Here is an 11,900-nt window from a genome sequence, read left to right as displayed (position 1 = left end):
CTCAGCTAAATTTTTAAAAACTGGCACCCTAAGTAAGAATTGACAATTCTGCACATTCTTCACTATAAGAGTTTGTTATTTATTAAAACTGTTTTCAAAATGTAGATTAAATATTACTTTCTAAAGTTACAGAGGTATCTGTAAAAATTGCAAACTGAAATATTATTTCTGAATATAACATTGGAAGTGAAAAACCTGGAGAAAACTGGTAGTTCTTGTTTAGCAAACACAATCCAGACTGGCAACTCAGTCATTAAGCAAAGTGGTTATTAAGTGAAACTGCAACTGTGTTTAAGATTTTACTGAGCTTTCCAGACTAGTGAAGCTTGTAAATGCAAGGGTTATTTATAGTTATTTTTTCATTACCCTCATAACAGCGAACAGCCATTAAACTACAGGTAGTCCTTGACTTATGACAATTGAGCCCAACATTTTTGTTAAGTGAGACATTTGTTAAGTGAATTTTGCCCTATTTTACGACCTGTCTTGCCATAGTTATTAAATGAATCACCACAGTTGATAAGTTAGTCATCTGGCTGTTAAGGGAAACTGGCTTTCCCATTGAGTTTTCTTGTGAGGTCGCAAAATGACCTTGGGACACAATGGTCATAAATATGAACCAGTTGCTAAGCATCTGAACTTTGATTACGACCATGGGGATGCTGCAAAGGTCATAACTGAAAAAGCCATACGTCACATTCTTCAGTACCGTGTTAACTTTGGTCACTAAATGAACTGTTTTAAATCGAGTATCACCTGTATTACCTATTTTCTAACTTAAAACTTGGACAGAACATTTGTGTTGTAATATTCCTATTCAAGAATTCAGTGGCTGGCATGCACAGAGTATTATCTGGAGTCAAATACTCTTCTATTTTAAATATTAATATTTTTCCATGCTTTTCTGATATGGGGCAAAAAAGAACGATTGTTTTAAAACTATAACTTTTTCAACATCCTCAGATTCAAATAGTGCAAAGAAACTGCCTTTACAATCATATGAATAGCTTGGGCAGGAACAAATTAAGCTGTGACCTTGTTTATCAACCTTCCTTTAGTTGAACTATCTTTTGCTAAATCAGTTCCTTAAGAAATGTCAGCAAGCCGATTGTGCAAATATAGATAAGGACATTTTAAGAGGCAGCATGTTAATTCAAAAGCCCATTCCTCATCTCCATTTAAAGACGACCAAGTTTACATACGGAATGAACAAATAATTACCGTAAATATATGAGCAAGGGATATTTTAAACGTGCAAGGTCTCCCTCCTGAATTAGCACCATCTCTCCTCCCTAAATGACTTTGTGCGTCTTCTTACTTTGGAATCGGCTCGTCCACAAAAGATCATGAATGGTTGCTTCTGGAGAACCAACGCTAATGCATCTCTAATAGGCCCACCTCTTCCATCTTGCTATAAACTCGATAGCAGTATCAGAACCATGCAATACAATAAGCACGTTCGATTTCACTTCGGCAGCTACTTCTTGGCCATGGGAACATTTGCGAATTTCAGGAGGCCACCGATAACCTACTTTTGCCAATGGGCTGAAGCCGCTCCACTCCCGTCTGCAGAGTAAGAGGGCAGGCGGGGGGTGGGGGGAGTTAAACGTCATTGCAGCGGCCCTGATCCTTCACGCCCCCTCCAGAGGGCGGGGTAGCCCCCCCCCCCGGCAGAGCCTTCCATTTCGCGAGGGCGGGGCTTTCGGCGGGGTGGGGGCCAGCTGGCGGATTCCGAAGCCAAGAGCAACCGCTCTAGCGCATTTGGTCTCCGGGAGCAAAGAGGCGTGTTGGACTCCCGAAGGCGCGAAAACCTGACGCACGCGCGCGGTTTTTTTCTGCACCGCCCCGGTAGGCTTGGCTAAACAAACGTCTGGCGTGAGGAGACGGGGGAGGGCGTAACGAGCTCCTCGCGTTTGTCTATGTGGGGCACGTTTTTCCCTCCGTGACGTCAGCTGCAGCGCGCAGCGTCACGCCGGAGGGACGCACGAAAGTGTAAGTTTCAATTTTTTCTTCCCTTCTTCCTGCCAACCGCCAAGAAACTCATCCTTGCGGGATCGCGGCGGGAGAGGAAGCGGGGGAGGGGAGGGGGCAGCGGCGCCCCTCGGTCGTCGTCGGCCGCCTCCTATGCAGGAAGCGCGAACAGGTGTGAGAAGCAGCTACGGGGCCGTCAAGGACAACAGCCCGCCGCCGCGCTCGGCGGAGCCTCAGAGCCAGGAAGGAGAGCCGCGACTTGGCAGGGCAAGGGGGTGAAGACGCTTCTTCGGAGAGAGGCGACGGCCAGCTCTGTCGCCGCATTCCGTTCACGCGTCCCGGAAAACAGCTCCCCCCCCCGCCGCCTCGCCTGGCAAGGCTCACTTCCTTGGAAGTCCGCATCGAATGGGGAACTCTGGGTTCTAATTGGAGCCGAGCGGGATGGAAATAAGACCGACTGGTTTTAAGGGGCATTTACTCCGGAGGCGGCGCGTTCAGGTTTAGGTAGCCGATCCCTTCCTTCGATCGATCGATCCATTTGCACGCGGAGTTGGCGTGCAACAGTCGCCCAGGATCCTTGCTCCCGAGCCAAGGTGCAGAGACTGCGCCCTCCGGGGCTGCAAGGCAGTTAAGAAGGACTTGCGACTGCGTGCTGCTAAAGCGGGTCGGTCGTCCACTCTTCACCCACCCACCCCCCACTCCACCCAGGCCCTTGTCTAAGGAAGGTCTCCCTCCGGCCACCGAATCCGGGGAGTTGGATGGCAACGCTGCGAGAAACGGCGATTCAAAAAAAAAATTAAAAACAAAAAACAAAACGCGTTGCCTTCCCCCCCGCTTTGTCATTCCTGCCGGGATAGTTTGCGTTCTCACTTGGGCGACTGGTGCAACGAAGGGTGGGTGAGTTGGGGTAGCGGGTGTTTGAAGCGCCCCTCCAAGCACGCCTCCTGCTGCCGGCGAGAGCGCCCGCTGGGTCTCCCGCCTCCTCCGAGGGGTTTTTAGGAGGCCCGCGCATTGCACATGTGCAGTTGGCATCTCTGGCTCCTGTGAGAGCGCGGCGGCGGCGGCGGCGCTGTGGGTGGGGGAATTGCTCGGGTGGGGGATGGAGTTGGCTCTCGGCTACTTCTCGCCCGCGCTTCAGGTACCGAGGGGGGGTGGTGGCGCCGCGAGGACAGGTGGCAGGCAAGGAGGAAGTGGCAGCCGGGTATCGCCTCTGCTGCTGCTTTCTGTGGCGGAGCATTTAGGCGGGATGGCTTAACATGAGGAAGAGACCCTCTTCTCTCCCTTTCGCCCTCTTCGGTCCGCCCACCCTTCCCCTCAGGCCGGTGACACAAGAACGAGGAGAGTGGTCGTGCCTGGGTGGCCCGCCGTCTCTCCCTCCCGGAGGCAGTTGGTGTGGCGGGGCTAGACTTCCAGGGCTCTGGCCGGGTTTCTGAGGCCCTGGAGAGGGGCGGGTAGGTGCAGGAGGCGGGGGCTGAAGAGACTTGTTCGCTTGAAGCACAGATGCTGCTGCTGCTTGCTTGATTTCCACCGGGGTTGAAGGCCCCCTCCTCCGTGGAAACATTACATAAATTGCCTCGGCCTGCTTGGCTATTTGCACAGAGGAAGCGGCGTGCGTTTTGTTTGGGATTGGGAAAGAGTGCATTGGGGGTTGGGCCCCGAGGCCTAGCAATTGTAATGCAGGGAATGGGGGCAGGCATTACCCGCTTAGGTTGTGCATATCTTTGTTTATGAGGCATGATTATTCTCAGAAACTCGGTGCACGGTTGGATAAGACCTTGTTCACCCCACCCACCCTGTTTCTCGGTTTAGATTGTTTTTGATTTTTCTCATAAGAAAGAAACTTAAATTCCTTGAGGACTAAACTGCCCCGTATAGGAGGGAGAGCTTTTGCAAATCTTAACTTATTTTAAATCCAAGCTGGGTGACTAACAATATCTGACTATTATTGGTATTCAATATGAAATGTGTGAGAGTTTACACTGAACTATATCCTTCCCTTTTCTTTTTCAGAATATAGTACAACTGTTTCTACTCTTCCTGTGGTGATCAGAAATAAACATTTTGTTTTTGGACTTGGTAACATGGCAAAAGATGTAAGTATATTTGTAAATAATTCTAGAGACTTATTGCTAGGATTAATGAATAATAGAATTTACTACTGTTGCTAAAATGGCCTCTTATAGGAGTTGAGGGAAGCGGATATATTTTATTGGATAATAGCCATATCAGTGGAACTATTACCGTATTCCAAGAATGTATAGTTGCACCCTCCTTCAGCATAGGTAAACTACCTTTAGTATATCACAAACTCCATCATCTACAAACAAGACAAATCGTATCATACAATAGCTTATTAGGTAGCTGTTGTGGTTTTAACAATGTCAAAATATGCCATATTTATCAAAATAAAATACCAGTGCAAAGCTATTTATCTTACTACTACCCATTATAAGTATGTTTTTATTCTTTTTACTTTAGAAAGAACCAGTTATTACCACTTGATCTGAAGCAGTTTTATTTGGATCACCAGTAGTTCTGCCTATTTTTAGGAAAAGCATTACATTTTGCCTACCTTTGTATTTTTCAAAAACTTGACTCCTTTAGAATGTTATTTTGCTATCTCTGTGGATCATATGATAGGTTTCCTAATGATTTGTTTTCATGTGTTGATAATTTTTAATAGTGCAAGAAGCTTTACATTTGAAACTTAACAGATGGCTCATCTGGTGCTGATTTTGTTTCATGATTATTTGTATCATAGATATAATATTTTGTAATTACCTAAAGATCTATGGTATATTAAACTTCTGCTAATATAACCTTATTGTACCTGAATGTGTTTCAATAGTATTAGCTTTAATTACATTTTTATTACTCAGTTTTAAATCACTGTTTCTTAATTATAACTTTCCTCAGTTAGGAACAATTAGTTCATTTTAATCCACACATATGTTCCTATAAGCAAAAATTTAATTGGCTGGATAACGATTTGTTACGTTATGTTTCTAAATCTTGTGATCCATCAAGCCTCAATTCCCTCCAAAAATCAGTTTCTGATCTACCAAGGCAGTTTTTTGTTTGAATGGTTTACTTATGAAGCTCAAGAAGTAGACTATCATTTTCAGCAATCCACAACTTTATATTTAACTCAAACAATTTAAACTTATATTTAAATCAAACCATTTTAAACTGTTCTTTATTTTAAGTCATCTTTTATTTCAAACTGTATTTCTGAACAAACTTTCATAGGCATCAGTTACCATAACAGTTTGATTTGCAACCTGTTGCATATACTAAATATTAACCAAATCAATCGCATCCAATAGCCTATAGTTACTACTTCATTATTACAGATTAGATACAAGTAAAAAAATTAACCTTCAGTGTACATGGAAGATTACATAGGAGCTTAAACAATAATTGTTATATATATTCCATTAAAACTCAGAACAAGGCAATGATATACATATCTTTTTGCTGTTGTTGCCAGATGATGTCCATTAATTTCATAAATGAAGTCTGATTTATGGAAGACTTTAATAATTATCTTTAAACAAAGCATACAACTATGTTTGAACGTGCTAAGGGTTGGATGTAAGCATACATAATTTGACTGCTACATAAAGATGATTTATTTCTCCATAGGATGAGAAATAAATGTTCACATTGTTCGCTTGCTAAAATCATAAATAGATTGTTGCAGACTTCATGTAGTGGAGGATCTGAAGTAGGAATGTGAGCTTTGAATAAGCCTGATATGATTTGTGTCCTGGGATCCTGAAAATTTTTCTATAATATCTTGAATATATAACTTAAGCCATTCAATATCAAAAATCATATTGCCTTTTTTAATAAAATGTGTTTAACCTGTGCTGTCCAATGACCTTATGATTCATTTTCAAGTTCAAACTGTCCAGATCAGGGTTTCAAACAATTGTTCTGACATTACCAAACATATTCCAGTACTGTTTCAAACTTGGAACACTTCTGCAATAGTTGGAATATTTCAGTAAACACTTTCAAACTCAAAACATGTTAACTTCATAATATCAGCAAAGATTAGTACCAGAAAGTAACACCTTTCTCTCGCTATTACTTTACGCACATTCTTGCAGAGTGGGCTTGTTTTGTATATGGCAACCTAAAAGCTCAATAATATAACAGTGCTACCTTGACCTACAGCAGTTCATTTAATGACCGACTGAAGTTACAGAGGCATTGAAAAAAGTGACATGATCATTTTTCACACTTAAGACCATTGTAATCTATATGTAGAATACACATTTAGTTATTTCCAGTAATAACCTTTAAAAAAAACAACCAGATAGCTAGCAATATTTTATTATCCAGAATGTTCTTAATAAACATGTCCTTAACTAAGAATCTAAATTTCCCTACTCCTTCAAGTTAGTGGTTATTAGGATTACTCTCCAAGTAAGTCAGCTTGGTTTGGAGAATTTGTTTTTTAAGTCAATACTGTGATACTGGTCACGAAACCATATGGAATGATCTACCTGGTTTTGTCTTGAATTTGAGACAGAATTTAGGAGCACTATGTTCTGAGTTGGAAACACTTGAACCTTTTGAATATTTTACATATCATAACTCTTGTTTATTTTTTTCAATAATGTATACCTTATTAAGAGCCTTTGGACATTTAAAAAGCAGATAATTTCTTTATATTTTACAGACCTGATAATCAGTTTCAAAATACGTCATTCTCTGCTAAACAAAATGCAATATTTCACATAAACTTTGATTTCAAAATCGACAGGCCTAATTTTAAAACATTAAATGAGGATGATATATTTTTTCCAGGAAAGGAATCAAAGATTTCTTTAGAAAGAACTATAAAACTGAAAAAGAATATCTGTTACATATTAAATGCTTGATGCTGACATTTCCCTTTGCATTTAAGTATCTGTCTACCATATGACCTTGTAAGAAAGGATTCTGTGTCGTCTGCGAAAGCATTGATTTCCATAATATGTTGACTGTTTCTTTCATACATCTACATTGTATGTAGCTGAAAGTAATCTAGGAAATTCAAACTCACTTTAAATCATTTTTACTTTGTGTGTTTTGTAAAGGAAAACTAGAAAGATGAGTTAATTGGAAATGGTTTGGAACTTCATTTTGACTTTATTAGTTAATCAAATTTATTTTGATTAAATCAGCAATGGAGATTACATTTGGTATTTTTCAAGTATAACTGTTTTGAACTATCAAAACTATTCATTTTGATAAAACAGCTATGAACCTAAATTAACTGCTTAAAAATATGTGGCCTATGGACTGCTTGCATACTCTACTCAGAAAGTAATCGTGAAAACAAAAGAAAGGTTAGGCTAATTCAAAATAAAATAAAAATTATTTTGTACACAAGTAGTTTATCAGAAAATAATTTGAAGATTCCAAATCAAAATCACATCTTCAGATTTGATGTTCCAAAGTCATATGAATGACTTGATTAAACCATTTTTGATAAGTTCTGATATAAACATTAACTGCAATTTGTTTCTAGTTAAGGTGGAAGATAAATCTCAGTATTATATTGGACTTTGGTGTAGTGCTCAGCAATAATTTGTATTCTGAGTTAAAGTGTGATAGCAAATCCAATCAAGTAACCCAAAATAAGTAGACTTTGTTATCACAAGGGCATAATGGAGGGCATTTTAAAATTTATTGGATTATTCAGCAAAGCTATTTGATTCCAAATAAAACACACTATAAAGAATTTATGAATGTGGTGTTGCATTAAATTATATTTCACAGTCATTTGATACAACTTAAAAATGTGATATATACTGATGTGAGACATGTATTTTTAATAATCAATATTGTGCATATATGATACAACAGTAGTTTATCTTCTTAAATGTTTTTTCAACTTCACACTATAATCCTGATACTTCCTGATGGATTCCCATCCTAGTACTTAATGGGTAATTTGTTTGACGTTGCTTAACTTTCTTTAGAAAGGCAATGGTTGGCTGTGGATAAAACATGAATTGATGGAAACTACTTTTACAAATTCATGTTTATATTTATAAACCTTTCAATTTCTTCATGTTTAATTCTTATCTTAAAGAAATACTTCAATGCAATTATTTATATAGTCCCTGTGATTCTACCCTGTGGAGTTTTAATTGTAAAATGGCCCAGTTAGATAGAGCATATCTGAAATTTTACTCAAAAGGTATTAAATATTAACTTTTTTCAAGTCAGAATAAAGTTCCTTATTTATTATCTGGTGTACTATTTTTCAATGATTACAATAGTAAAATGTATGTGTTTAATTACCATAAAGAATTTCTAACCAATTTCGTTGTATTTAAGTACAATGACACTAAAGATTATACTTATACTAACCTAGTTCTTTTATCGTAAGTGAGTAGTCACAGCGAACTTCGTTGTTAAGTGAGAAATGTTGTGGAAAAACACTTTTCTCCTGCTAATGAGAAATTGTACTCGGTCTTAGATTAGTTTTCTTGACAGGTGAGAAAGTTTAAATTGTGCTTTATAATGCAAAATATAGAAAAAATATTGACTTGCTTTCATTGTTACTTTTTGGAGTAGAGTGGAGCTTTTGGAACATTGTAACTTCAGATTTCAAGATGAGGCAAGAAATTCAGGTCCACCTTTCTTGAGACTGCTCAGGTTTTAAGTCCTAAAACATATGAAGCTTATTTTGAACGATTAACAAAATAAAGATCCCAATGAATCCTATTTTAAATAGATTCATTTTGGATTACATAAGCTTTAGCAGTGAAACATCATGATGATTGTTGAGAATCTGTTCAACTAAAACTAGGTTTTCTTTTGGTTTTGATGGGACTGCGTAATAACTTTCCCCCTCAGCATTTTAATTATTTTATGGTTTTACTTATTTCTACATATTAGTTACCATCATTCTACCTGAACGTGGTTGGATATGTCATTAAGGATGACCTTGTTTATATTGTTACAGATACATAGCATGCAGTAGTAGTAATCTTGGTATCTTTCTGGACTACCTGGTGGGAAATGTATTTGATTTAAACATTCTATGAGAAGAGAAGCCATATCTTATGCAACAACATAATACCATAGCTATATATTCCTAGAAAGGTATCCTAGAGAATCAAAAACTCTTACTACAACAATTCTAAATCTTTGCAATAAGACAGTACACCAAACTTTTAAAATTAGGAACACTGATTTAAACAAAATAGGAAATGAAACATGTTATAACAGGGCATATTCTTTTCCTTACTTTTAATCTTATTTTAATGTTGGGATATATGAGCTGACGTATGATGGCATATTTTAACAGTATATGCAGTGAGATTTGTTGAAGTTGGCATAATACTAGCTTATTTCAATATTTGATGTTTTTTGTAGTGAGTGTTGCAAATCTGTTTCGCAAATATATTTTGGAGGAAAAGTAGGATCTTTAATGCTTTTTGTTTTTAAAAAGTATTCTCTGAAATTTCATTGCAAACTTTTAAAGATTTTTTTCTATTATATTTGAGGAGAAATACCAAAATCTGTTCATTACATGGACAGAGTAGTTGTTAGACTGGTAAATCATAGTTGAAAGACACTTTAGAGGTCATCTAGTCCATCCCCCTGCTTGGGGCAGGAATTTGATATAACAAATTCCTATTTGATATAACAATCCGGATATTTTAAGACTTACTGAATTTAAACATACTCTAGTCTCTTTACTGTTTGACATAGGACTTAGTTTCCAACTCTAATTATCTTAAACTCTAAAGCTGTTCCAATTTGTCATTATGCTTTTTAATTGGTATTATTTGGATGAAGGCTCCAAATGCATTCAGGTCAAGTTAGAGTGCAATTATTTTCTTATTAACAAATTTTGGAAATGTCATGAAATAGAAGGAACATTTTATCATGTGGTAGAAAAAAAACCTCAAAAAATATTGGATAGAAATTCATAGAACTATTCAAGGAGTTTTAGAAATCAAATTTGAGATGAAACTGTTTTACTGGGCATAATTCCAGAACAATAATAAAAAGTATCACAGCTTAAATGTCTATGGCAGAAAAGGTAAATTTAGGACAGCATTATAAAAGAGAGATGTTACAAAAAAAAATCAGACTGGAAGTTTAAACATAAACATGGCGAAATTAACAATATATATTAAGACTAGAAGTACAAGCAAATTTAAGCAAAATCCACATTCTTGCATATTATATACACTGTAGCAAGGCAAATACAATTATTCATAGCAAGCATAAGGAGAAAAAACCAATTAAAATTGAAATTAAAGATATGCACAAAATTTAAAATTAAATGTCTGTAAATATTGCACCTTAGTTGGAGTACAGAGGAAGTTAGAATACCAATTTTATTGTGTTTTTAGTCTTTTTCTTTTCTTACTTTTGCATTCCTATACAACAAATAATGAAGACCTTAGCATTTAATTCAGAGATTTAAACTTTCTTAAAACAATAATCTACTTAAATGTAATTTAATTTTATTATGGTTAATTTCTAATCAAAAATTACTGAGCACTAACAGTATAATCTTGTTTATTTCTTTGTCCAGTTCTAGATATATTTCTGCATCAATTAATTTTTTCTCCTGCTTGTTTCTTATTTTTTTATGAAAACTTCAATAAATAAATTTCCTATGGCCTGCATTCTATGTTCCTACCAACGCATCCCAAAATAGCATTTTAGTCTTTTTAGCAGCTGCGTCATACTGCTGGTTCAAAACCTTTTCCATGTACTACTGCCAAGCCAGATCTCTTCCATGCTAAACTTTTATTTTTCCCTCCCAGTATAAGAAATGTACATTTCTTTCTCTTAATTTCATAGTAAAAAAATCAAAACATGGCTCAAACCTGTCTAAATATTTTAAATCTTAAAGTATTAGCTGTCACCTGCCCTGCCTTTATGACACTTGCAGACTTCAAACTCAGCATAGGAGCTTGATGCACTACACATTCCATCCCTACAAGCTGAAGTGGAGCCATTAACAAATACTCATTAAAATCAACAGTGAGTCCATCAAAAGAAGTACCAGCTGGCCCAGAATTTTTTTAAACTGTTCTGCAGAATTCTTGATGGAGTGACCACAGATTAAGCTCTCTGTTTTCTCTCCCCCCCCCCCCCAAATACATTCAAACACAACTATTTTGTATCATCAGAGCTTTTGTTCATTGGGGTTGCGGGATTTTTTTTACCCAACTAATTCCATGGTTTGAAAAAAATTGAGAACTACTGATCTGCCTGGTATTTTACATATTTGTAGCAAGTTTAGTCAAGTATTAATAAGCATGCTGTTAGATGTTTGCTCAAACAGACAAGTTTGCATTTTCCAGAGTCCTTCCTCTTTTTGAATATGGGAATAAATAACATTTACTCTCTCTTCTATCTTCTGGGAATGCTTACTTGTTTTCCACTTATCAAAGATTGCAAGAACAGTTCTGCAATCACCTCTCTTAATTTCATCAGTGTAGTTTAATTTAGGATATTGCTTCTATGCTGAAAGATGCTTTGTTGAACTAATTAACATAATATTATTCTTTCCAAAATGGTTCAGATAATATACGTAAAACAGTTTTTTGTATTTATTTTTTATGGCTATGTGTAAATGGACAATATATTTCTGTCTTTAAAAAGATGTGTTAAAACCAAAAGAGTAAAGATTTATTCAAAGCCATAAAATCAAGTGTCATAACATAAATGTGTTTTCTATTATGAAAATTGATAGCAGAATATAATTTGTTTATAGATTATTTTTCATGGGTTATTTTTTTTCTTTCATAGGCTGGTCTCATTGAAGCTAATGGAGAGTTAAAGGTTTTTATAGATCAAAATCTTAGTCCAGGAAAAGGTAACTTTTTTTGGTCATTTGTGTTTAAGAAATGACACTGTATACGTCTGAGGATGTCTGTTAAATTCAAAGGCTACTT

General features: G+C 37.0%; 1 protein-coding gene across 5 annotated transcripts in view; it reads left to right on the top strand.

Annotated features, from left to right (window-relative positions):
- The first annotated feature begins 1,876 nt into the window (after window positions 1-1,876).
- The window catches only part of TFDP1 (transcription factor Dp-1), a 27,904-nt gene continuing 17,880 nt past the window's right edge, over window positions 1,877-11,900 (top strand). Inside the window, exons 1-3 of one of the 5 annotated variants that reach the window (XM_032226486.1) lie at window positions 1,877-1,992; window positions 3,982-4,064; window positions 11,755-11,821. In XM_032226486.1, the coding sequence (XP_032082377.1) occupies window positions 4,053-4,064; window positions 11,755-11,821 (79 nt within the window). In that variant the 5' untranslated portion in view covers window positions 1,877-1,992; window positions 3,982-4,052. The other 4 variants (XM_032226485.1, XM_032226487.1, XM_032226489.1 and 1 more) reach the window with 4 other exon arrangements.

This window comes from Thamnophis elegans, chromosome 11, assembly GCF_009769535.1.
Source record: "Thamnophis elegans isolate rThaEle1 chromosome 11, rThaEle1.pri, whole genome shotgun sequence".
Lineage (NCBI taxonomy): Eukaryota > Metazoa > Chordata > Lepidosauria > Squamata > Colubridae > Thamnophis > Thamnophis elegans.
The sequence above is the reverse complement of the archived record's forward strand: the minus strand, read 5'-3'. Positions and strand labels throughout refer to the sequence as shown.